The sequence below is a fragment of the Salvelinus namaycush genome, chromosome 3, assembly GCF_016432855.1.
Source record: "Salvelinus namaycush isolate Seneca chromosome 3, SaNama_1.0, whole genome shotgun sequence".
Classification (NCBI taxonomy): domain Eukaryota; kingdom Metazoa; phylum Chordata; class Actinopteri; order Salmoniformes; family Salmonidae; genus Salvelinus; species Salvelinus namaycush.
The window spans coordinates 54,049,138-54,076,342 of record NC_052309.1 but is presented as its reverse complement, the minus strand read 5'-3'; the positions used below and the strand labels follow the sequence as shown (position 1 = coordinate 54,076,342).

The 27,205-nt window shown below is 42.1% G+C and overlaps 2 protein-coding genes across 5 annotated transcripts; one reads left to right on the top strand and one right to left on the bottom strand.

Annotated features, from left to right (window-relative positions):
- Positions 1 to 1,617: 1,617 nt before the first annotated feature.
- ube2g1a (ubiquitin-conjugating enzyme E2G 1a (UBC7 homolog, yeast)) lies at positions 1,618 to 11,680 on the bottom strand. Its single transcript, XM_038978769.1, has 6 exons — positions 11,430 to 11,680; positions 6,290 to 6,392; positions 4,270 to 4,367; positions 3,839 to 4,017; positions 3,262 to 3,386; positions 1,618 to 3,030 (listed from the first exon to the last, which is right to left on the bottom strand). The coding sequence occupies exons 1-5, from the start codon at positions 11,473 to 11,475 to the stop codon at positions 3,300 to 3,302; spliced, it is 513 nt and encodes a 170-aa protein (XP_038834697.1). The 5' UTR covers positions 11,476 to 11,680; the 3' UTR covers positions 1,618 to 3,030; positions 3,262 to 3,299.
- A 9,637-nt stretch (positions 11,681 to 21,317) lies between these two features.
- LOC120032583 (heterogeneous nuclear ribonucleoprotein A/B-like) lies at positions 21,318 to 26,809 on the top strand. 4 transcript variants are annotated; one of them, XM_038978737.1, is made up of 9 exons: positions 21,318 to 21,444; positions 21,918 to 22,171; positions 22,913 to 23,081; positions 23,164 to 23,322; positions 23,424 to 23,555; positions 24,978 to 25,101; positions 25,303 to 25,461; positions 25,550 to 25,635; positions 26,182 to 26,809. In XM_038978737.1, exons 2-8 carry the CDS (start codon positions 21,927 to 21,929, stop codon positions 25,618 to 25,620), a joined length of 1,059 nt encoding a protein of 352 aa, XP_038834665.1. In that variant the 5' UTR covers positions 21,318 to 21,444; positions 21,918 to 21,926; the 3' UTR covers positions 25,621 to 25,635; positions 26,182 to 26,809. The 4 variants fall into 4 exon arrangements, with proteins under 4 accessions (XP_038834665.1, XP_038834656.1, XP_038834684.1 ...); XM_038978728.1 differs by having other exon boundaries at positions 23,424 to 23,579; XM_038978756.1 differs by lacking the exon at positions 23,424 to 23,555.
- The last annotated feature ends 396 nt before the right edge of the window (positions 26,810 to 27,205 follow it).

The window sequence follows — 27,205 nt, the reverse complement described above, 5'->3', positions numbered from 1 at the left end:
GATCCGTAAGGTAATTAGCTTCAATGTGTCAAGCAGATTACACGTTTTCTTTGCCATTTCTGAAACATAGCAACTTTTAAGACATGGATTTCATGTTGTAATGTTAACAAGGTACCAAAAAGTAGTTAGAATTCATGTTTTCATTTTATTAGCAAAACAAAACTTGTTTCAACAACAAAATTGTCGCGGAAATCAGCCTTGTTTGCATAGCGATGATGAAAATGACATCCTTTAGGCTGTAATATCATCTAAAATTCAAATCATTATGTCATCACACCGTTGCTATAACAACAGACGCGAATAGTTTATCAAATCCGATTGTGACGTAGAGGGACATTATTTGGCATGACAGCCAGGGGCCCAAAGCGACCGCTGATGTTGCTTAGGCCTGGAGCACTGTTTGATTGCAATGCATTGTGAAATACACAGAAGCTGCCTAATCTTCATTGACTGTGTGTGAGAATACAAGTGGTTATCAACATAGAGGGGTTGATATTGAATGGATGGACAAAGATACAGTATTTTTTTCTTAAAGACTCAAACTAAAATATGAATACTTTACCCTGAATATTGTTTCAGATCAGTTCCACTTGTTCAGAGTTACAGAAATACACGCATTAGGAGTTTAGCTATAGTACAAGTCAAACACTTGGACACACCTACTCATTCCAGGATTATTATTTGTACTATTTTCTACATTGTAGAATAAGTGAAGACAACTATGAAATAACACTTATGGAATCATGTAGTAACCAAAAAAGTGTTTTAGGAATCAAAATAGATTTTAGATTCTTCAAAGTAGCCACCCTTTGCCTTGATGACAGCTTTGCACACTCTTGGCATTCTCTCAACCAGCTTCAGGAGGAATGCTTTTTCCAACAGTCTTGAAGGAGTTCCATTGAATGAGTAGATGTCCAAACTTTTGACTGGTACATGTTATAAATGATCTTCATAATAATACGTGGTTGGTTGCAGAGGGTGAGACATTTGTCCTTGCCTAGTCTAGACTGGAGCCTGTTCTTGGCACAGCTCCCTGAAACCCATCCAAAAATAGACAAATCGGCTCTCCAAAGATCTCTGCCTGGCCAATTGTTCATGTGGGATAGGGATAATTGCGAGACAATTCGGAAACTCAGTTAAAATTAACATACACTTTTTTTTTAACGTATAGCTTCCTATTGGTTGATTCTGAAACTGAATACATTTTTCTATGAGTTCCCAAGTCAGAAATTTCTGAGTATTCTTGAACGCGGCATAAGTCTGTGGCAATCAAAACACCAACACCTCACTTGGTGTAATGTTGTTACATGGCTTTCTTCTGAATATAGGGCACTACTGTGCACAGAATACACTTGACCCATATAATATTCTCACCTTTGTGCCAAATGACAGTATCCTATCACTAACACTTGTTAAATCTAGCGTAATATGTTGCATGACAAGTACATGATATGTTTCACCTAGGGGTCAGACACCACATGATAAAAGGCAGGGAGCTTTGGTCAGGACCAGGTAATGACATGCTAGGAAAGAAGATAATGTGTGTATCAATCATGCCTGATTGTATGACAAAACACTGCAGATAGGAATTTCATTAAAAGAAAAAACACCAGCAAATATTGGGGAAAAAAAATCTTATTTTAGAAGAACTCACTACATAACACAGAAAATATACATCAGTATTTTGTCTTTGTACATTAGGCAAGTAAACTGCAATAGTCCATCAGAGACAGAATCAAATAATAAACCAGGGTAAAAAAAAAAAAAAAAACGAGGATCAGGGGAATAGAGAGTAAAGAAAAAAGGGCACGGCACACACACACTCTTTCACACATTTTAAATCAAAACCCCAATACTACCAGCAAGAAAACCTAAAGTTAAAAGCATGCATAACAAATCCTACCTAGGACACTACACAATTCATCTCCTTTATCAAGGTGAATACAGGAGAAATAGGTCTCCACATCACCCGAATATCTATTTTTTTTTTAATAAGATGGTACACCACACAGAGGGGAAAGTTATTGCTAAACCAAATTTTAACCAATATTTGAATTACACATTGTCCTGATGTTATAGAATAACTGACACGTTGTGCAAACTAACAGGGTGTTAAGCAATTTCTCATATTTGTACAGGGGGCAATTGCCAAGCAATTTAATAGGAGGCACTTTTGGAAAAAAATACTAATTAAAAACTTACCTATGACTTCAATTTGTGCATGCATGACTTGTAATGGTTATGTCATTCTCCGGAGAAACACACCTGAACTTGACAAATTGGATCATGGTAGGGGGAGCACTGCATGGTGTTAAAATCCAAAATAAAAACTTGCATTTATAACCTTATTCATATGTTAAATAGTGACTTACAGCAACTTTTCCTGAAGTGCTGAGGTGAATGAACCCAACATGACACGCAAGCTACAGCATGTGTAATGCACCCTTATGTCCATCTGCCATAAATGCAAATTCGGCCTGATATTTCGGTCATTCTAGAACCAAAGCAGCTCTCCTCCAATAGAGGGATTCTACAATAGCATTGCATTCTTACCATTCTGCTCCCTACAAGGCCTCCTGTCCGTCAAAGCAACCTGTAACAGAACTGAACTCATGCACACTAGAGCAGATGTTGAAGAAGGGGGAAGGGGAATAAAAACATACGAATCTATAGGATTCAGATTCTACCTACAGAAACGCTATTTATTTGGTACTAAGTGTCTTGCTGGATGGGATAGGGACAATTGATATATTATCCAGTTTTATGTCTGTGCTATATACAGGTCTTTACAATATCTTCCTGAAAAGCAGTTCATAGACTTAAAAAAGATAGACTTATTCATCTTTTGCTTTGTTGTTGTTTTTGAGTTGGCACTTGCTTGGCGGTTTTCAGTCAGGATCTGGTAACAGCTGTTATGTTCTATTGCAGCCTATTGTTGCCAGACGGTTTCTGACAGTCAATGAAGACCAGCCATGCAATAGGGTGGTAGAGTGCAGGAAAACATTGCTATGTTGTTTCTCAATTGGAGACCTGTGTTAGACAAGAACAGGCAACTTAGCACATATTGGATATACTGTAATAAACTTCCGGCAGTCTTTCAGAGACTTCAACAGGTTTGAATGAACCATCTACATATTTAATTTGAAGTGTGAACAGTATAATAAGTTACTCAGCGATGCCATATAATAGCATTGGGACCTCCTCAAAATCACAACATTTGGTTTGTAAAAGATCCAAGGGGCAAAGGTCCACTACACTTACCCTGAAAAAGTGAAGCAAGAAGCCGCTTGATAAATAAATCACTCAAAGGCAGTCTCTTGGCTCTTTCTTACACAACGGGCCACTTTCCTTTTGAATTCCCCATGTCGGTCTTCCCTCCACTCTTTCTGCAGGGGGAACAATGAAGGGGGAAAACATTTTAGTTGAAAGATGACAGATTCTTGCTCTCCAAAGGCAAATATGATGCTTGGGAACCTGGAACATTCAGAATTCTGTGCACTACAGGATGGAATATACCATTAAAAGGTCCAATGCAGTCGTTTTAAACTCAATATCAAATCATTTCTGGGTAACAATTAAGTACCCAAACTCCATCCCACCAAAACAGGCTGAAATTTCAGGTGGTCTTTTCAAACAGCTCTTCACAATATTTCACAATATTATTATAACCTCAGTGTGGAAATATATATAAAACACAGGAAATCATGTTTTTGACTGCACTGGGCCTTTAACTCCTTTTGTCCTAAATAACCATCCACAGATTGTCGATTTATAAAGAACCGTAATCAGAGTGAGCTCAAACCCCTGATTTGGCCCCTCAGGTGAAAATGAGACTTACTGCAGCGTCAACATTGGCAGGCGAGTCTCCGTTAGGGTCCGCCAACATGGAAATAACACTAATCATAATGGTTTCCACTGTGTGGATGGGCAGCCAGCGCTCCTCAGGCTTCTCATAGCCGTACTTATCTTCACCAGGCTCGTGCAAAATAGATATACATACGTCACCGTTCTTGTCAACTGCAAACAGGATAAGAGACATGAAATTAGAACAGATTTATTTACTTATTTCTGTGTACATGCGTGTGTGTGTGTGTGTGTGCGTGCAAATAACTGCCAGAGTAAGGGATTTTGGTGGGTTACAAAAAAGGATTACTTTACTGACAAACACTACTGATCCTCCTGAGGGATAGCCTACATTTCCCCAACAGTAAACAGACAAAAAAGTGTTAATAATTTCAAGAGAAAACAGTGCAATACACTCATACTTACCATTAGGGTGCCATAAATCTGTGATAAATTTCATTTTAGGTGGCCTGAGAGGGTAGTCTTTGGGAAACGTGAGATGTGCTTTAAACACACCGCCTTCACTGTGGCAGAGAGAAATATGGTTCATTATGGTCAAATATCAGGTGTTGGAATATAGGGATGTGACAAATGGAAAAAGTCTAACGTTTAAACAGCAATAAAAAATAAAAAAATTCTGTTAAAACAATAAGAGAAATTCATAATTCCACGTGATTATCACATTTTGTCCGGACCTCTGGCAGTCTCTATGGGGGTGCCACAGGGTTAAATTCTCGGGGCGACTCTTTTCTCTGCATATATCAATGATGTCGCTCTTGCTGCAGGTGATTCTTTGATCCACCTCGATGCAGACGACACCATTCTGTATACATCTGGCCCTTGTTAACAAACCTCTAAATGAGCTTCAATGGCCTCCAACTGCTCTTAAACGCTAGTAAAACTAAATGCATGCTCTTCAACAGATCGCTGCCCGCACCCGCCCGCCCGCCTAGCATCACTACTCTGGACGGTTCCGACTTAGAATATGTGATGTGACAACTATAAATACCTAGGTGTCTGGTTAGACTGTAAACTCTCCTTCCAGACTCATATTAAGCATCTCCATTCCAAAATTAAATCTAGCGTTGGCTTCCTATTTCGCAACAAAGCCTCCTTCACTCGTAAAACTGACTATCCTGCCGATCCTTGACTTCGGCGATGTCATTTACAAGATAGCCTCCAACACTCTACTCAGCAAACTGGATGCAGTCTATCACAGTTTCATCCGTTTTGTCACCAAAGCCCCATATACTATCCACCATTGCGACCTGTAAGCTCTCGTTGGCTGGTCCTCGCTACATATTTGTCGCCAAACCCACTGGCTCTATAAGTCTTTGCTAGGTAATGCTCCGCCTTATCTCAGCTCACTGGTCACCATAGCAACACCCACCCGTAGCACGCGCTCCAGCAGGTATATTTCACTGGTCATCCCCAAAGCCAACACCTCCTTTGGCCGCTTTTCCTTCCAGTTCTCTGCTGGCAATGACTGGAACGAATCGCAAAAACCATTGAATTTGGAGACATATATCCCTCACTAACTTCAAGCATCGGCTGTCAGAGCAGCTTACCTATCGCTGCAGCTGTACACAGCCCATCTGTAAATAGCCCATCCAACCAACTACCTAACTCATCCCCATATTTTTTTTTCTGCTCTTTTGCACACCAGTATTTCTACTTGCACATCCTCATCTGTACATCTATCACTCCAGTGTTAATTGCTAAATTGTAATTACTTCGCCACTATGGCCTATTTATTGCCTTACTTCACTTGCACACACTGTATACCGATTTTTTCTACTGTGTTATTGACGGTACGTTTGTTTATCTCATGTGTAACTGTGTTGTTGTTGTTTTTGTCTCACTGCTTTGCTTTATCTTGGGCAGGTCACAGTTGTAAATGAGAACTTGTTCTCAACTGGCCTACCTGGTTAAATAAAGGTGAAATAAAAAATAATAAAAAAACATTGCAGATGTTCTAGAGAAAATTGTATAATCTATGCTGGAGTTGGAAGGGGACAGTTATAGTTATGTAGTTTTAATTAGTCTAGCTGACGTTAGCTAGCTAGCTTCTCTCAGTTTGATGCAGTCAAGACAAAATACTATGTAATCAGATGAGATGATAAATAACTAGCAATAAGGTAGTCTAGCACAAATCAACTTGGTTGCCCTCTCACCCCCTCCCTGCTCCCCTCATCATTCACAGATGCATACCGCACAGTTCCGGTTAATAAAGTAGCAAAAAAATGTATTTTTTTTCTGATCCCAATTTCGTTTAAACGTTCACACTAATTGTAATATAGTTGAAAAGATCCCAATACTTTGCATGAACGGACAACTGCTGTATATGACAAATAGCAAATTCCTCCTCACATCCACATACTCCCCAGCTGGCTTATCAACCCACCCACACAGCAAAATCAGAGTGGAACTGTGCTGGCAGACTTACTAGCATGTGTCTGGTGGGCCGATGATTAAGACTTCCCATCTGTAGAGGTCATTATCGTCTATCAAGCCTGCTGAGAATCCTTCCACTGGGTTCTTATTCAGCTCTGGTAAATAAAGAGAAAACATTTTAACATCATTTGGTTTTCATCAGATATAAATACACAAAAATAAATGGCTCTATTGTGATATTTGACTCTTGAACTTCATCCAGTCAAGTAAGAAGTACATCTCACAAATCAGTTGTGTTAGAATGCTGGATTCAGCACTCAGATTTAAATGTTCCTCTCTGTGAACATAAATCTTTAAATCATTTGTATCCCTATTAAGTAGCAATTTAAACAACTCAAACATTTAAACTGCTAACTCAAAAGTGCAATGTGGTTTAAATGTGCTGTCACACTGGCAGCCAGTCCCCTGCTGTGTCGACAGCAGCACAGTCAAATGGCTACTGCAGTAGTAGGTTACACACCCTTTGAACAGCAACCCTGACGAGTGCGTTTACGTTTCATAGTTACTTTTAAATCATATCAACACATTTATTCAAGCAACTGTTTCATTATTTTGCATAGACCAGGTCAAGTTAATCTAGTTAAATTCTAAGTACTCCAGAATTTGTAGGGAGGGAGGCATTGAAAGTGTGCCAATGCAAAAGAGAAACTGGTAAATACGAGTGGTGCTTTTAAGTCACATGACCAGTAATCAATACAGAGGAGCATTGTCAAGGAGGTCATAGGTTCAGAGAGTTCATGGAATGTGTGAATCTCAAGGCCTCCCCTTTTGAGAAACAAAGCGTCAGGGACCAAGAAAGGCCTCTGGGACACAGCCACATAGGGCTTTAAGAAGGTGTTCTCCCTCCGCTGAGAACTTGGCAAGGAGCCGCAGTAATAGGGTCCTGTAAAATCTGTTTAATTTTCTGCTTGATTCCGTTTATCCCCCAAATTCCGTTTTCTCCGCTTTTCTAAGTTTTCATTTCCTTCTATTCTTTCAGGTTTTCACTCTCAACATTACACCTGGTATAATAGGGAAAAAAACTAAATGGGATGTTAAGTCCACAACAACATTTAAACCACATCAGGAGATGTCTGGGGAAATTGATTTAGAAAAAGCCATATCTCAGACTGGCCAAAACATTTTTTTTTATTAAGATGGGCAAAAGAACACAGACACTGGAGAGAGTAACTCTGCCTAGAAGGCCAGCATCCCGGAGTCGCCTCTTCACTGTTGATGTTGAGACTGGTGTTTTGCGGGTACTATTTAATGAAGCTGCCAGTTGAAGACTTGTGAGGTGTCTGTTTCTCAAACTAGACACTAATGTACTTGTCCTCTTGCTCAGTTGTGCACCGGGGCCTCCCACTCCTCATTCTATTCTGATTAGAGCCCGTTTGCGCTGTTCTGTGAAGGGAGTAGTACCGCAGTGTACGAGATCTTCAGTTTCTTGGCAATTTCTCACATGGAATAGCCTTCATTTCTCAGAACAAGAATAGACTGACAAGTTTCAGTAGAAAGTTATTTGTTTCTGGCCATTTTGAGTCTGTAATGAAACCCACAAATGCTGATGCTCCATATACTCAACTAGTCTAAAGTAGGCCAGTTTTATTGCTTCTTTAATCAGAACAAGTTTTCAGCTTTACTAACATATGTGCAAAAGGTTTTTGTAATGATCAATTAGCTAATCCAAGTTTATCATTTGAAAAGGCTAACACAACGTGCCATTGGAACACAGGAGTGATGGTTGCTGATAATGGGCCTCTGAATGGAATATCTACATAGGCGTACAAAATTAGCCATTTCCAGCTACAATAGTCATTTACAACATTAACAATGCCCAAAGCATCCACCCGGGGTGCATACTTTGGTTTTTGCAATAGCACTACACAGCTGATTCAAATAACCAACTCATTATGAAGCTTTGATGATTTTGAATCAACTGTGTAGTGCTTGGGCAAAAACCAAAACAGAGTTTGGGAAACCCTGCTTTAAAACACCATGTTTCATCTGTATGTGCTTAAAAAAAATAATGTAAAGTGTCATATGAAGCGTTACCGCTTTCTCTGTAATATGAGTAGTATTTTGATTTCAATAACAATTTTTTTACATTAAATTATGAATATTAAAAAATATAAACTTGAAAATACACTTTCTGATTGGGTTCATTCTTCAATATGAACATAATATACTCTACAGGCAAATCAATGTTCCAGAGTGGGATCTCTGCTAGTTTTAGAGTTGAAGTTTGCACCCCGTTATTTTGCTACATTGTTCAGGTGGCCAAGCGGACACAAGGCTGTTTGGCTCATCTCAGTCACGAAGTAGAACAATTTAAATCTGCCGTTCTGCCCTTGAGCAGAGAGGTTGGGATAAAAGCGGAAGACACATTTAGGTTGAATGCATTCAGTTGTGCAACTGACAAGGTATCATAATTGCCTTTACCAATGCATGTGGTAACGTTCAAATAAAACCCAGCCCTTAAACGAAACAGGTTGAAAATAATTTGTATGTCATATCATAGGAAAATACACTGCTCAAAAAAATAAAGGGAACACTTAAACAACACAATGTAACTCCAAGTCAATCACACTTCTGTGAAATCAAACTGTCCACTTAGGAAGCAACACTGATTGACAATAAATTTCACATGCTGTTGTGCAAATGGAATAGACAACAGGTGGAAATTATAGGCAATTAGCAAGACACCCCCAATAAAGGAGTGGTTCTGCAGGTGGTGACCACAGACCACTTCTCAGTTCCTATGCTTCCTGGCTGATGTTTTGGTCACTTTTGAATGCTGGCGGTGCTTTCACTCTAGTGGTAGCATGAGACGGAGTCTACAACCCACACAAGTGGCTCAGGTAGTGCAGCTCATCCAGGATGGCACATCAATGCGAGCTGTGGCAAGAAGGTTTGCTGTGTCTGTCAGCGTAATGTCCAGAGCATGGAGGCGCTACCAGGAGACAGGCCAGTACATCAGGAGACGTGGAGGAGGCCGTAGGAGGGCAACAACCCAGCAGCAGGACCGCTACCTCCGCCTTTGTGCAAGGAGGAGCACTGCCAGAGCCCTGCAAAATGACCTCCAGCAGGCCACAAATGTGCATGTGTCTGCTCAAACGGCCAGAAACAGACTCCATGAGGGTGGTATGAGGGCCCGACGTCCACAGGTGGGGGTTGTGCTTACAGCCCAACACCGTGCAGGACGTTTGGCATTTGCCAGAGAACACCAAGATTGGCAAATTCGCCACTGGCGCCCTGTGCTCTTCACAGATGAAAGCAGGTTCACACTGAGCACATGTGACAAGAGTCTGGAGACGCCGTGGAGAACGTTCTGCTGCCTGCAACATCCTCCAGCATGACCGGTTTGGCGGTGGGTCAGTCATGGTGTGGGGTGGCATTTCTTTGGGGGGGCCGCACAGCCCTCCATGTGCTCGCCAGAGGTAGCCTGACTGCCATTAGGTACCGAGATGAGATCCTCAGACCCCTTGTGAGACCATATGCTGGTGCGGTTGGCCCTGGGTTCCTCCTAATGCAAGACAATGCTAGACCTCATGTGGCTGGAGTGTGTCAGCAGTTCCTGCAAGAGGAAGGCATTGATGCTATGGACTGGCCCGCCCGTTCCCCAGACCTGAATCCAATTGAGCACATCTGGGACATCATGTCTCGCTCCATCCACCAACGCCACACCACAGACTGTCCAGGAGTTGGCGGATGCTTTAGTCCAGGTCTGGGAGGAGATCCCTCAGGAGACCATCCGCCACCTCATCAGGAGCATGCCCAGGCGTTGTAGGGAGGTCATACAGGCACGTGGAGGCCACACACACTACTGAGCCTCATTTTGACTTGTTTTAAGGACATTACATCAAAGTTGGATCAGCCTGTAGTGTGGTTTTCCACTTTAATTTTGAGTGTGACTCCAAATCCAGACCTCCATGGGTTGATAAATTTGATTTCCATTGATAATTTTTGTGTGATTTTGTTGTCAGCACATTCAACTATGTAAAGAAAAAAGTATTTAATAAGAATATTTCATTCATTCAGATCTAGGATGTGTTATTTTAGTGTTCCCTTTATTTTTTTGAGCAGTGTATATCGCATTCGCACAGATTTTCACTAAGTGGGCAATTCAGATGTGTCACTTCAAGCCCAAATATCATACTTTAACTAAAACGATGACTTATTGATTTAAATAGTTGTGCAACGTCATGGGTAAACTCTGGCCATCTTCTTGATGTGGCCGTTTAAAAGGATGCCTGGGTAAAGCCAAAATGCCACAAATGTAACCTTTATTTAACTAGGCAAGTCAGTTCATTACACATTTTTATTTACAATGACGGCCTACCCCGGTGCCACCCTACGGGACTCCCAATCACAGCCGGATGTGATGCAGCCTGGATTCGAACCAGGTACTGCAGTGTCTTAGACCACTGCGCCACTCGGGAGGACAAATGTTCCAACTTCAATTCATTATTTTTATCAACCCTGATTTGCGATACACTGGTCATATTTCAAAGTCCTTCCTCCAAAGGTCCCCTGTATGGATTCAATTTCGTAAAAAATAACTATCGTAGCACAAGTCAAATAACGTTACTTAACAAAATGAACACATTTAGCTAACGGGTGGTTCAGTTAAACTCACGGCTCCGTCTTCGCCAACGTTAATATAAAGTCTGACAATTGTGCATCAATGGCTACAGTTGACATGTGTCCGCTAATGTTTGCTAGACATCTAAATTACGTTCAAAACAAAGGGGTAACAAACGTTAATTAGTAAACTACCGGTGAATCGTTTCGCGTCCACAAAACAAAACCAATGTAGAGGTTCCTAAAACATTACCAAAACATACATCTAGCGTTAGATGGATAGCCATCGAACTATTTTATCAACCGAAACTTTGTGGAAACATAGCTACTAAAGTGTCCTATATCAACTGTCTGTAGCTAGCTTCGTAACTGCCTAGCTCGCTGCCACTGGTGGGCTTACTTTACTGTATTCAACTATCACAATGAAGTAATTAAAGATGACATTTCACACCATAGTCCATACATGATAGTATATAAAAGCCGAAACAAAGATTAATTAGTTAACGTTCGCTAGTTAGCATAGCAACCCGACAAGCAATCAGCGCGTTAGCCACCAGTTTATAAATTACCTGCCAGCTGTCTCCTGAGTAACAGTGCTGCCTGAGGCTCCGTCATGTTTTACAATTTTGATTTTAAAATGTTAGCTAGCTAATAATGCGAGGTGAGAGAATTAGCTAGCAACTTTCAATAAATAATGCCAGTGCTTTTTTTCTAGTCTGTTTTGCTCAACATTCTCATTCTGGGGCACATGCGCACAAAAAAAAACAGTAAAGCCGCGTGAAGGCAATTATCAGTACGCGTAACAGCACTTGTGACATCACCGTCTTCTTCCGTGGAATTTTGACAGCCTCTGCATATGAAATCCGGACGGCCCTGACTTTGACAACCTCATTTTCACCCACAGTTGCAACACTTCAATGCTCAAAAAAATTAAAATGCCCACGAGAGGCAGTTGATATGTTGTACATTTTGAGATGTGAATTATGAATGTTTTTCAGTTTGAGCACCTGCCCCCTGAAAGGTCTGTGTACGCCCCTGATTGAGAACTGCCCTACTGAATGGTCTGCACAGCCCCTGAGCTTCTTCTTCTTCTTGGATTTTATATGGTGGTTGGCAATTAACGTTAAAGTGCATTACACCTGCCAGCTGGACTGGAGTGTGGACCAGAGACAGTGAAAGTCTAAATCCTACCCAATATTGTTGTCTCCTTAAGGAAACAAAATACATAATTAAATACTACATCCCCTGAACATAGCTGCGGGAAGTAGGGTTGCAGATTAAGTATTGGATGCCATTATAAGACACATCATTGCACAATGTATGAATTACTAAATTGGCTGTCAGGGTGGTGACCAAGAACCCAATGTTCACTCTAACAGAGCTCCAGAGTTCCTCTGTGGAGATGGTAGAACCTTCTGGAAGGACAACCATCTCTGCAGCACTCCACCAATCAGGCCTTTATGTTAGTGGCCAGATGGAAGCCACTCCTTTTTTAATGTAAAAAATAGGGACCACAATGGAAATAAGTCCCCGCCTTTATTTTTTATTTTTTTAACTTCTTTTAAGGGGTGGATCTTCTTAATTATGTGGAAAGATTGTTGCTTCCATCAATGTAATTGTATGCATCATTTCCAAACCCCCATATATTTTTTGGGTAAATATATATATTCTTATACATACACGTATGCATACTTATATACATATATACATACACATACACGTACCTATATTGATATACATACTTTTTTAAAGAATATACCTTTATTATTCCCCACAAACCCTACCACCCTTCCCCCAATTGGAGTAAACTAATAAACACTTAGGGTTCTACCTTCAGTTTACACATTTTATACACATATTACAGACACTATCTATTTTACAATAGTTATATTTTGTTTGTTTTTAGTCCTTCCTCTATTTCTGATGTAGCTATTCCCTCCGCAAGGCAATCAAACAAGCTAAGCGTCAGTATAGAGACAAAGTAGAGTCGCAATTCAACGGCTCAGATACGAGACGTATGTGGCAGGGTCTACAGTCAATTACGGATTTCAAAAAGAAAACCAGCCCCGTCGCGGACACCGACGTCTTGCTCCCAGACAAACTAAACAACTTCTTTCTCGCTTTGAGGACAATACAGTAGCACTGACACGGCCCGTTACCAAAACCTGCGGGCTCTCCTTCACCGCAGCAAACGTGTTAACCCAAGCAAAGCTGCCGGCCCAGATGGCATCACTAGCCGCGTCCTCAGAGCATGCGCAGACCAGCTGGCTGGTGTGTTTACGGACATATTCAATCAATCCCTATCCTAGTCAGCTGTTCCCACATGCTCCAAGAGGGCCACCATTGTTCCTGTTCCCAAAAAAGCTAAGGTAACTGAGCTAAACAACTATTGCCCCGTAGCACTCACTTCTGTCATCATAAAAGTGCTTTGAGAGACTAGTCAAGGATCATATTACCTCCACCCTACCTGACACCCTAGACCCACTCCAATTTGACTACCGCCCCAATAGGTCCACAAACGACGCAATCGCAATCACACTGCACACTGCCCTAACCCATATGGACAAGAGGAATACCTATGTAAGAATGCTGTTCATCTATTACAGCTCAGTATTTAACACCATTGTACCTTCCAAACTCGTCATTAAGCTCGAGACCCTGGGTCTCGACCCCGCCCTGTGCAACTGGGTCCTGGACTTTCTGACATCTCCACCCCGCAGATCCTCAACACTGGGGCCCCACAAGGGTGCGTTCTCAGCCCTCTCCTGTACTCCCTGTTCACCCATGACTGCGTGGCCATGCACGCCTCCAACTCAATCATCAAGTTTGCAGACGACACTACAGTGGTAGGCTTGATTATCAACAACGACAAGACGGCCTACTGGGAGGAGGTGAGGGCCCTCGGAGTGTGGTGTCAGGAAAATAACCTCACACTCAACATCAACAAAACAAAGGAGCTGATCGTGGACTTCAAGAAACAGCAGAGGGAGCACCCCCCTATCCACATCGACGGGACAGTAGTGGAGAAAGTGGAAAGTTTTAAGGTCCTCGGCGTACACATCACGGACAAACTGAAATGGTCCACCCACACAGACAGCGTGGTGAAGAAGGCGCATCAGCACCGCAACAGAGGCTGAAGAAATTTGGTTTGTCTCCGAAAACACTCAAACTTTTACAGATGCACAATCGAGAGCATCCTGTCGGGCTGTATCACCGCCTGGTACGGCAACTGCTCCGCCCACAACCATAAGGCTCTCCAGAGGGTAGTGAGGTCTGCACAACATATCACCTGGGGCAAACTACCTGTCCTCCAGGACACCTACACCACCCAATGTCACAGCAAGGCCAAAAAGATCATCAAGGACAACAACCACCCGAGCCACTGCCTGTTCACCCTGTTATCATCCAGAAGGCGAGATCAGTACAGGTGCATCAAAGCTGGGACCAAGAGACTGAAAAACAGCTTCTATATCAAGGCCATCAGACTGTTAAACAGCCGTCACTAACATTGAGTGGCTGCTGCCAACATACTGACTCAAATATCTAACCACTGTAATAATTAAAAATTGGATGTAATAAATGTATCACTAGTCACTTTAAACAATGCCACTTTAAATAATGTTTACATACCCTACATTTTTCATCTCATATGTATATACTGTACTCTATACCATCTACTGCATCTTGCCTATGCCGCACGACCATCCATATATGTATATGTACATATTCTTATTCATTCCTTTACACTTGTGTGGTTAAGTTAGTTGTTGTGAAAGTGTTAGATTACTTGTTAGATATTACTGCACGTCAAAACTAGAAGCACAAGCATTTCGCTACACTCGCATTAACATCTGCTAACCATGTGCATGTGACCAATAACATTTTATTTTATTTTATTACTGCAACTTATGTATGAAATGTGTTTTTTTCATTTGCTCTTTGGGGTCTACATTTGATTGAATGATGCTCTCATCTTGCTCTCATTAGGAGCTGCTTAGTAAAACACATTTGAACAAGCATTATGTTGACCATATGTTTGATGCCTGTAAATGTCTAATTTTGCTCAGGAGTTCATTGGGGGAGCCTATATTATCACTGAACTTGGGCCATTCTAGCTCATATCCTCCTGGTGAGTTTGATTCACTGCAATTTGAAGAGTCACACGATATCAAAATGCATTAACCAGTCAGTTTCAGTGAGTTAGCCATAAGTTCTTGCAGGGGCCACATTTTGAAATAGCATGTTTGGCCCCCCACCCAGCTTTATCATTGGAATGTGACACCAAGCGATGTGCTTTAGGACCATGCGGATGCCTCCGAGCTGTCAGGTAGGCTGTTTGGAGTGTTTATCCGACTGGATATCTACAAATATATAGTTATGCCCCCCCCCCCCCCCCCCCCCACTTCTAAAACCAAAGTTGCGCCCCTGTTTTCTTGTGTAACAAAGTTGATATGCCTTTCCAACCCTGCACCCCCCAAAAATTGTTGAGCATGCCGTGCTCTTGATTCTACTTATCTGCCCTGAAATACACTCAGTAGCCAGTTTAGTAGGTACACCACCCCGTTCACAGAAATTGTTTGTTCCTACAGACAGTGAGTCATGTGGCCATGGCTTGCTATATAAAGCAGGCAGACAGGTATCAAGGCATTCAGTTACAGTTCAATTGAACAAATGTGCAAAACGACTGACCTAAGCGACTTTGAGCATGGTATGTTCCAGTTTCCTTGAAACTTCCGGCCTCCTGGGCTTTTCACGTACGACAGTGTCTAGGGTTTACCGAAAATGGTGCGACAAACAAAAAACATCCAGTCAGCGGGATTTCCTGTTGGCGAAAAAATCTCGGTCGAATGAGAATGGCAAGAATCGTGCAAGCTAACAGATAGGCCACAAACAGGCAAATAACGGCGCAGTACAACAGTGGTGTGCAGAACGGCATCTCGGAATGCACAACTCGTCTGTCCTTGTCATGGATGGGCTATTGCAGCGGACGACCACACCGGGTTCCACTCCTATCAGCTAAAAACGAGAAGAAGCAGCTCCAGTGGGCACGCAATCACCAACACTGGACAACTGAGGAGTGGAAAAACATTGCCTGGTCTAATGAATCTCGGTTCCTGTTGCATCATGCTGATGGCAGAGTCAGGAATTAGAGTAAGCAGCATAAGTTATGGCCCCATTCTGCCAGGTGTCAACGGTACAGGCTGGTGGCGGTGGTGTAATGGTGTGGGGAATGTTTTTCTGGCACACATTAGGTCCCTTGATACCAATTGAGCAATGTGTCCATGCTCCAAATAATTCAGGCTGTTCTGGAGGTAAAGAGGGGTGCGACCCTCTTTTCTAAATGGGTGTACCTGATAAACTGTCCATTGAGTGTATATTGCAGTGTAATTATAAGTCACTGGGTTCACCTGCATGTATTTCTTCTCAGCTGAAGCTGAAGCTCTGCAAATCATGGGCTGTCATCTCCTAGGAGATGCCGAAAGCCCTTACCTGCTAGGAGCAGTAAGACTGTCATTTACAATTCATTACAATACATTATTTTGTTGAATCAAAATCTATCATCCCTACAGTAGGGTTTGTATGTCAGTGAACAGTGACAACCAGGGTTGGGGTCAATTCCAATTTCAAATGCTTTTCATTCAATTCTCATTGAATTTACTTAAATGAAATGGAATTGAGCCCAACCCTGGTACTACTGCCTCTTCTCTTTCCCCTATCTGTCTGTAGATCTCTGATGCTCTGATTAGACACCAACCTGACTCTCATGCATGTAGTTTCCTTAGTCTGTAGTAGTTCCATATTGACATGTCCCTCCCCAGGCTCAAGCCTTCCTCTCCCTCTCCCACCCAGCAGCCAGTTGCTTCTTGCTATTGAGGACGGTAGGGGGCCTGGGGCTAGGCTATAGCAGGAGCACCTGGGTTTGAGATGGAGGCTTCTCCACTCCACCTTAGTGTGCAAGGGAGTCCCCTCCCAATTCTCACTCTCCTCTAGCCTGGTCAAGCCACCAATTAAAAGAACTGCAAAAATTGTGAGAATAATGACCACGTGGTACAGTCGTGGAGTTTAGTTGCTGTTGTTGAGAATGTATGTATGTGTTTCTATCGAAGTACATTTTCTAAATTTAAAGTCCCAATGTGTTATGAGCTTCCGCTGGAAAAGTGTGCCATTTAATCTACTAGATGCTGATGTTTCATCAGGAAAACTTTAACTGCAGTTATTCAGAATCAGATAGCCATACTGGTTGTAGCACAGTTCAGTTTAAAGATCCAGTGCAGTCAAACACATGATTTTACTGTGTTTTATATACACTGAGTGTACAAAACATTCCTAATATTGAGTTGCACCTGCACCCCCTTTTTCCCTCAGAATAGTCTACATTTGTCAGGGCATGGACACTAAAAGGTGTCTAAAGCGTTCCATAGGGATGCTGGCCCATGTTGACGCCAACGCTTCCCACAGTTGTGTCAAGTTAGCTGGATGTCCTTAGGGTGGTGGATCACTCTTGACACACACGGGAAACTGTGGAGAGTGAAAACCCCAGCAGCGTTGCAGTTCTTGACACACTCAAACTGGTGCGCCTGGCACCTACTGCCATACCCCCACCCCCCTGTTCAAAGGCACTTAAATCTTTTGGCTTGACCATTCATCCTCTGAATGGCATGCACATAATCAATGTCTCAATTGTCTCAAGGCTTAAAAATCCTACTTTAACCTGTCTCCTCTCCTTCATCTACACTGATTAAATGGATTTAATGTGACATCAAAAAGGATCATAGCTTTCACGTGGATTCACCTGGTCCGTCTACAGAGTGTAATAGAAAAAACATGTTTTGTACACTCAGTGTTAATTTCCACACAATGAGGTTGGAATAATACTGTGAAATTTAGAAAATTATGATAATGGCCTTTTAGTGTAAGAGCTATTTGAAAAAGACATCCTGAAATTTCAGCCTGTTTTGGTGGGATGGAGCTTTGGCCTTTCCATGGTGACATCACCATGCGGTAAATTAGTTTATAGAACAATAAGAAAAACCTCTGCCAATAACAGCAAAATTGTCCCTCCCCACTCAGACCACTCCCAGACAGTCCTAGCAAAATTCTTGTTTGAGAAATTGCAATTTGCAAAGAAGCTATTTGTTTCTGTTTGACCATTTTAATTGAAATCAATCACAGTAAGGAACTTAATTGTTCACAAGAAATGATTTTATATTATGATAAAAACGTCTGCATTGTACCTTTTAAGCTGAGCAGGATTTAAGTGGGGAATATACAGTTGAAGTCGTGTAGCGATCCTCTTCGTCTGATGAAGAGTAGTCAGGATCGGACCAAAACGCAGCATGGTAAGTGTCCATGTTAATTTATTATAACAGAACACGAAACAAAATAACAAAGAGAATGTAAGAAACGAAACAGTCCTGTCAGGTGAAACACAAAACAGAAAACTACCCACAAAACACAGGTGGGAAAAGGCTAGTACGGGGAGTTGGCTCAGGTCTGAATCCTGACTCTGCCACACTCCCCGTGTGCCTCCCCCCAAAATGTTTTGGGGCTGCCTCTCGTGTCTGCTTCGTTGCTGTGACTCCTGGTAGCGAAGTTGTTCCTCCCTCGCTACTTCAGCCTGTTTCCATGGCAGGGTCTTGTCCCCTGCCATCCCCTCCTACCATGTCCACGATGTCCTCCATTCTTTCTTCTCCCGGGCCCAAGATCCCTGCTCCTCCTGGTCACGCTGCTTGGTCCTTTGCTGGTGGGTAGTTCTGTAACGGTTCTCGTGGGCTGAAGGAAGAGTGGACCAAGGTGCAGCGTCTAAAATGTTCATGATTTAATCCAAAAAACCACATCGAACAAAAACAACAAACAGGAGAACGGAAGCGAAACAGTTCTGTCTGGTGCAGACACAAAACAGAAAACAACTACCCACAAAACACAGGTGGGAAAAGGCTACCTAAGTATGGTTCTCAATCATAGACAACGATAGACAGCTGCCTTTGATTGAGAACCACACCCGGCCAAACACATAGAAATAGAAAACATAGAATTCCCACCCCAACTCACGCCCTGACCAAACCAAAATAGAGACATAAAAAGGATCTCTAAGGTCAGGGCGTGACAAGTCGGAAGTTTACATACATCTAGGTTGGAGTCATTAACACTCGTTTTTCAACCACTCCACAAATTTCTTGTTAATAAACTATAGTTTTGGCAGGTCGGTTAGGACCACGCAGCCGTCATACCGCTCAGGAAGGAGACGCGTTCTGTCTCCTAGAGATGAACGTACTTTGGTGCGAAAAGTGCAAATCAATCCATGAACAACAGCAAAGGACCTTGGGAAGATGCTGGTGGAAACAGGTACAAAAGTATCTCTATCCACAGTAAAAAAGAGTCCTATATCGACATAACCTGAAAGGCCGCTCAGCAAGGAAGAAGCCACTGCTTCAAAACTGCCATAAAAAAGCCAGACTATGGTTTGCAACTGCACATGGGGACAAAGATCGTACTTTTTGGAGAAATGTCCTCTGGTCTGATGAAACAAAAATAGAGCTGTTTGGCCATAATGACCATCATTATGTTTGGAGGAAAAAGGGGGAGGCTTGCAAGCTGAAGAACACCATCCCAACCGTGAAGAACGGGGGTGGTAGCATCATGTTGTGGGGGTGCTTTGCTGCAGGAAGGACTGGTGCACTTCATAAAATAGATGGCATCATGAGGAAAGAAAATTATGTGGATATATTGAAGCAACATCTCAAGACATCAGTCGGGAAGTTAAAGCTTGGTCGCAAATGGGTCTTCCAAATGGACAATGACCCCAAGCATACTTCCAAAGTTGTGGCAAAATGGCTTAAGGACAACAAAGTCAAGGTATTGGAGTGGCCATCACAAGGCCCTGAATTTTTACTAGGATTAAATGTCAGGAATTGTGAAAAACTGAGTTTAAATGTATTTGGCTAAGGTGTATGTAAACTTCCGACTTCAACTGTAAATAATATGTTATTTCATAGTTTTGATGTCTTCACTATTATTCTACACTGTAGAAAATAGTACAAATAAAGAAAAATGAGTAGGTGTGTCAACTTTTGACTGGTACTGTATATCGGGGGCCCCTCAGGGGTGCGTGCTCAGTCCCCTCCTGTACTCCCTATTCACTCATGACTGCACGGCTAGGCACGACTCCAACACCATCATTCAGTTTGCCGATGACACAACCGTGGTAGGCCTGATCAACGACGAGACAGCCTATAGGGAGGAGGTCAGAGACCTGGCCGTGTCGTGCCAGGACAGCAACCTCTCCCTCAACGTGATCAAGACAAAGGAGATGATTGTGGACTACAGGAAAAGGAGAACCGAGCACGCCCCCATTCTCATCGACGGGGCTGTAGTGGAGCAGGTTGAGAGCTTCAAGTTCCTTGGGGTCCACATCACCAACAAACAAACATGGTCCAATCACACCAAGACAGTCGTGAAGAGGGCACAACAAAACGTATTCCCCCTCAGGAGACTGAAAAGATTTGGCATGGGTCCTCAGAACCTCAAAAAGTTATACGGCTGCACCATTGAGAGCATCCTGACTGGTTGCATCGCTGTCTGGTATGGCAACTGCTCGGCCTCTGACCGCAATTCACTACAGAGGGTAGTGTGTACGGCCCAGTACATCACTGGGGCCAAGCTTCCTGCCATCCAGGACCTCTTTACCAGGCGGTGGAGGAAGGCCCTAAAAATTGGCAAAGACTCCAGCCACCCTAGTCATAGACTGTTCTTTCTGCTACCGCATGGCAAGCGGTACTGGGGCTTCTAAACAGCTTCTACCCCCAAGCCATAAGACTCCTGAACATCTAATCAAATGGCTACCCAGACTATTTGCATTGCCACCCCCCTCTTTTACACTGCTGCTACTCTCTGTCATTATCTATGCATAAGTCACGTTAATAGTCACTCTACCTACATGTACATATTACCTCAATTACCTTGACTAACCGGTTCCCCCCGCACATTGACTCTGTACCGGTACCCCCTGTATATATCCTCGCTATTGTTATTTTACTGCTGGTCTTAATTATTAGTTTTTTTTCTTATTATTATTCTTATTCTTATTTAATTTTTTTTACTGCATTATTGGTTAAGGGCTTTAGGCATTTCACTGTAAGGTCGACACCTGTTGTATTCGGCGCATGTGACAAATACAATTTGATTTGCTAAAACTAATGTCTGATAATCATAAGCTGCTATTTATTGCTGACCAGCAGATGTCCCTAACGTGCATTCTGAACAGATAATGAAGCTCAGAGTAAAGAACCGTTTTTCGGTACAATTTGGTGAAAATGCCGAAGCCTTCAGAAAGCCTTGGTTTCCCATCATTACATTATACGTTGATCCACAAAAACACAGACCTTGTTTGAAGTGATTCTAAAATCTCCTATGGGAAAAAATGTATGGTGAAAAACCAATTGGAACCATTTCCGTGTTTGACCGTTAGGTTTTATGGGTATTATGATGACAACACTGTGGTACTCTATCCGGTAGTATAAAGATTGCCACGAGTTAGCGGAGGCGGAGAGTATCCATCTTGAATAGCAGCGTACATTTTAAACAGTAAGCGCTATTTTCGTTTTATATCGCACACATTGCGTTGTGATTCAACGATTTATGTCCCTCGGTTTCGCGCTAGCTAAATAAAGTATAGCTGCTTTAACGTCATTAGCTATTGCAAGCTAACTCGGTTTGTCAAATCAGGCACTGGCAGGCCGCAAACACGAGCAGAATAACCAGCTAACATTAGCGAGTTATCGTAATTGCTAAATAGATCTGTTCAGATTAGGATATCAGGCCTTTGAATTGATTATGTGCACAGTTTGATTGTATCCTTATAAAGTAGAATACAATTAAACTTTGGCTGTGGTGTTTTATCAACTCAAATGTTAGTGTTGCTATGTTAACAAGCTTAGAGAAGCCGGTTAGTGTATGGCAGGGCAGTCATTGGGGCCTACTTCTAGAATGTTCATGGTTGTCTACAGGAAATGCTATTCATATAGGCTGCTAGCTAACGTTATTTTTCCCCATGGTAGGCGATCACTATGTCTGACGACGCTGAGCAGCAATTCATGGAGACCGCTAAAAATGGAAATGAAGCCGAGGAAGAACTGAATGGAGCAGAAGAATCCACAGAACACCCCGTGGCAGAGGAACAAGAAGAACTGAGCTGCACGGTAGAGGGAGAGCCAGTGGCAGAGGAACCGGCTGTGGTGGAGGAAGGGGTCACGCAGAACGGAGCGGCAGAGGGGGGACAGATAAATGCAAGTAAAGGCGAGGATGACGCTGGGTACGTTTCTGTATGGTTGTTTTAACATACTAACGTAACGTCCTTGGTATATTTTCTTTTTTGGAGCCATGTACAGCCCATTTGGGGGATGAACTTCAACTGGCTAGAATTCAGTTATATATCATTTTTCAAAATATTTAGTGTTATGAGTTGCAGTGATTCAACTAGCTGAGAATTCTCAACTCTACAATGGAGTGGAGTTGAGAAACTGTGGATTCGAACTCCCACTGACAACTATGACAAGCACAAATGCACAGTAAGCGTTCAATCATTGATATTTATAGAACTATTGCTTGGTAGTGTATGTTTTAAGTAGTTAACTTCATACTCATGCGCAGATTACGTGACGCAATTTGACAGGTCACACAGAATTTAGTTACAAAAAACTAAATTCAGCACCCATAGAAAATAACGCCTTGACACAGGACTAATGAGGTATGTATTTACTGAATGATACGACTCGATATAGTTGGAGGTACTCCACCAAAACTCATCGTGTCCAACTCTATTGAGATGTGATGTACATATCGTGGAGTTGAGAATTCTCAGCTATATTTCCACCAAAATGTGTGAACACCCAGTCTGTTACTGGCCTGTACAAGTTTGTAAGCCACAATGTCCCTAGTAATTTGAGATTTTTTGTAACTCAAATAATATCAAAACAAATGTTTATAGTGGCTGCTTAGTTGTCAGCCTATGAAAATTGTCCTAGGTGTGTTACTGATCTGTGTTTCTCTGCAGCAAAATGTTTGTAGGTGGACTTAGCTGGGACACTAGCAAAAAAGACCTGAAAGACTACTTCTCCAAATTTGGAGAGGTGACTGATTGTACCATCAAGATGGACTCAAACACAGGACGATCACGTGGGTTTGGGTTCATCTTGTTCAAAGAAGCAGCAAGTGTAGACAAGGTATGTGCCATGAGGAAGGTGACATGGTTTTACATTGTGACAAGTTGGGCTTTGTATACTAACCTTATCTCTAACCTGGTAGGTTCTTGAGCAGAAAGAACACAGGCTAGATGGACGACAGATAGACCCAAAGAAGGCGATGGCAATGAAGAAGGAACCAGCCAAGAAGATCTTTGTTGGTGGCCTAAACCCAGAAGCAACAGAGGAGACCATAAGAGAATACTTTGGAACCTTTGGAGAGGTTTGTCATTGTCCTATGATGGCCTCAACCTGACCTTCCTGTATGTTTTAGTAGCTATTGATTTTCCAGTGTTCTAAATGTGTCATAATTCACATCTTCAGATTGAATCCATTGAACTTCCAGTGGACCCCAAGTTCAAAAAAAGGAGGGGGTTTATCTTCATCACATTCAAAGAAGAGGCCACTGTTAAAAAATGCCTTGAAAAAAAGTTCCACAATGTCTGTGGAACCAAGGTAACAAACGGAAAGGAAGGCCTTGTATGTATATTTCTTAAACCTATTTTTAATTTACGGTTGATGGTGGGAAATGTGGGTTAATGTGTATGCTGTGGTTATCATTCTATACTGACAAAAATATAAGCGCAATATGCAACAATTTCTACGATTTTACTCAGTTATAGTTCATATAAGGAAATCGGTCAGTTGAAATAAATTCATTAGGCCCTAATCTATAGATTTCACATGACTTGGAATACAGATATGCACATGTTGGTTACAAATACCTTAAAAAAACATGCTCAATGGGTTTCTGAGTGCAGGCCAGGAACGAACTGAGACATTTTCAGCTTCCTGGAATTGTGTACAGAACCTTGCGACATGGTGCCGTGTATTATCATGCTGAAATATGAGATGTCGGCAGATGAATGGCACGACAATGGGCCTCAGGATCTCGTCACAGTATTTCTGTGCATTCAAATTGCCATCGATAAAATGCAATTGTGTTGGTTCCATAACCCCACTGCCCACACGGGGTACTCTGTTCATAACTTTAAGATCAGCAAACTGTTTGCCCACACAAAGCCATATACGTGGTCTGCGGTTGTGAGGCTGGTTGGACGTACTGCCAAATTCTCTAAAACATTTATTGGAGGTGGCTTAGAGAAATGAACAATAAATGACCATATCTGGCAACAGCTCTGGTGGACATTCCTGCAGTCAGCATTCAAGTTGCACGCTCCCTCAATTGGAGACATTTGTGGAGTTGTGATAAAACTGCCAATTTTAGTGCCCTTTTATTTTCTGCAGCACAAGGTGTTGTGATCATGCTGTTTCATGAGCTTCTTGATATGCCGTACCTGTCAGGTGGATAGATTATCTCGGCAAACGACAAATGCAGGGATGTAAACAAATTTATGCACAAATTGATTATGGGACGTTTCTGGGATCTTTTTATTTCTGTTCATGCAATGAATACTTTACATGTTGCGTTTTATATTTTTGTTCAGTGTATATCGGTCTGACTAAGCATCTTATTTGTGTGAAATGCAAACTTGTCTAATTGCTTAGTCTGTACATTTGTTCATTCTCTCCTGAAATTCTTTGGGACATGCTCATGCAATGTGGTGTTAAATAATGCTTCCTCACTGAAATGCACATTGCATGCAAGAGTTTTTCAGACCCACTTGCATGGTGTGAAATTACTAGAATTATTCTGTCCAAATTAAACACCATTTCAATTTTGCATGTCGGTATTCAGATACATTTTGTCAAGTTCAAATGGATTGTGTTAGCAGTGTCCTGACTGAAATGGGGGTCCAGTGTGAGCTTGACACTAGAATCCAAATGAATGTATGAATAGCTCTTGCATGTTTGTACTGCATGCTGTCATGTCTTTACAGCATCTATTATTAAACATCCTTCCTGATTTAATTCCAGTGTGAGATCAAAATCGCCCAGCCCAAGGAGGTGTACCAGCAGCAGCAGTTCGGAGGCCGTGGTGGTGGTGGTGGCGGCGGCGGCAGCAGCTATGGAGGAGGCCGGGGAGGCAGGGGGCGTGGTGGTGCGTATTAAAGCAAGCAGTCCGACGTAGTTATGCGTGACCTAAAGCATAAGGGTGCATGCCGGGTGTTGAGCTCACAAGGCATGGAAGGATCTGAGAAAATGGGTTGCTAATGGGCATCCATCCTTGGACCATAAATATCTGGATTCTAATTTAGTGCAAAACGATTTTGTGACTTAAAACCACGTTTCTTTTCCTCAGGCCAAAACCAATATGGGAACCAGGGTTATAGTAATTACTGGAGCCAAGGCTATGGCAACCAGGGCTATGGCTATGGTGGGCAGCAGGGCTATGGAAACTATGGAAGTTACGGCAACTATGACTACTCCGCTGGATACTATGGAGGGGGCTACGACTACAGTGAGTATAGACCTCTGGCAAGCGCCTACCTGATTGTTTGACTTGTCTTTGCACAGAAGCACTCAGTCCTCTCTCTCTATTCCTGCAGACCAGGGCAATACAAGCTATGGGAAAACTCCAAGACGTGGAGGCCACCAGGGTAGCTACAAGCCATACTGATCACATGTAGTGCAGGTATGCATTTTAGTGCTTTGTAACATTGTGGTGCGATATAGCTGTTAGATTTGTGGCATTGATGCCCAAAAATTTCCTTGCCACGATTTACAGTCTGGCTCAGGGGAAGGCTATTGTAGATTATAATGAAATTACTCCACTCTTCATCAATTGGATTAAGTAAATACAGTGCTGTTGGGGATAGGAAACTTGTTTTGAAAGTACACAACCTCAAACCCTAAAATTTGCCAGCACCAAATCTGCATCAGATGCGCCCCTACAACTACACTACTGGATCAATAAGGGTTGATGTTGCGGTGGACCACAATGGGTTTTCTAGAGTGGGAGATGGGTGACTATCTGCTTAAAGCTGCACAGCAAATTTAACAATGTCTGCCGTTTCCCTTAATGCTATGCCATAACCACTCTAACCGGCAGCATTGACTTTCTAATCCATCCCGTTTCTTGCATGCTTGTTGCCCTAGCTGTTTGCTTGCTCTTTGATGCAGGGTGGTGGGCTCATGTCTTAAGTGGTGTGCAACAATTCCTTTTTCTCCTCTCTTAAAGGACTCAAGTAAACACAGATTTGAAAGACCATGGGTGCGGCAGAAGTATGCAGGACTTGATTCTTTCCTGTGGGATGACTCATGCTCCATTTGTACAGACCATCTGAGGAACTGGAGAAGTAAATGCCACTTTTCCATGTTTTTATTTTATCTTTTTTGGGGGGGTCCACATTTCCAGAGATGGAAGTGTTATTTTTACTGTACTTTTTGGTACCTTTTTTGAATCTAATGTATTGTATGGTTGTATTTTACATGTCGACTGGATTTACATGAGAATCAGAAGCTGTCAGGGCTTTTGAAATAAACCAATTTTGAGTAATTTTTTTCTGGTTTCTAGATTACTTTCTTTTCTGGCTCTGGACTTGCAACAAGGAATTCAGTGTGGGATTGGGGTATGATTTAAAAGGGATTTGCCTAAATCTGAATTCATTTAAGATTGTCTAGAGAATGTCAACTTGTAGATGGAACCAACCAGTATATTTTGGATTCATTTTAATTTTGACCTGTTAAGTGGCATTTATAGAAAATCTAGTTAAAGCCTGCAAAATATTGCTACATGGAGTTGCAGCCCCTCTGGAATCTCATTCATTGTCTTTGGCTAATTGTTAGAAATAAAATTGATTTTATAATTTTGTCTCTTTAATGCTTAACTTACAGATACTGTCAAATTATTCAAATGCTAATCAAACAAAATATCCAAGATAATGCATTTGAGATTAATTCCATATAATTTGTAGACAATTATTTGTCCTTTCCCTACTGTTGCGGAAAGTCTCTCCTGCTGTGTCATATTTAAGTTGTCTATTTACTAGGTTGACTGTTTGCTTTTTGATGCATCATTTTGGTTTCATTAGATTTGTTTATGGCTGTTTACTTATACAGGAAGTCCAATTCTGATTTTTGCCAATTGTCAAAAGACCAATTGGTGCAAAATATCAGAATTGGGCTGTGGTTTGACATTCTCACTAACATGTTTGAGGGGCAACATCTAAATTGGACAGTGGTTTGTAATGGCAGACAACTGT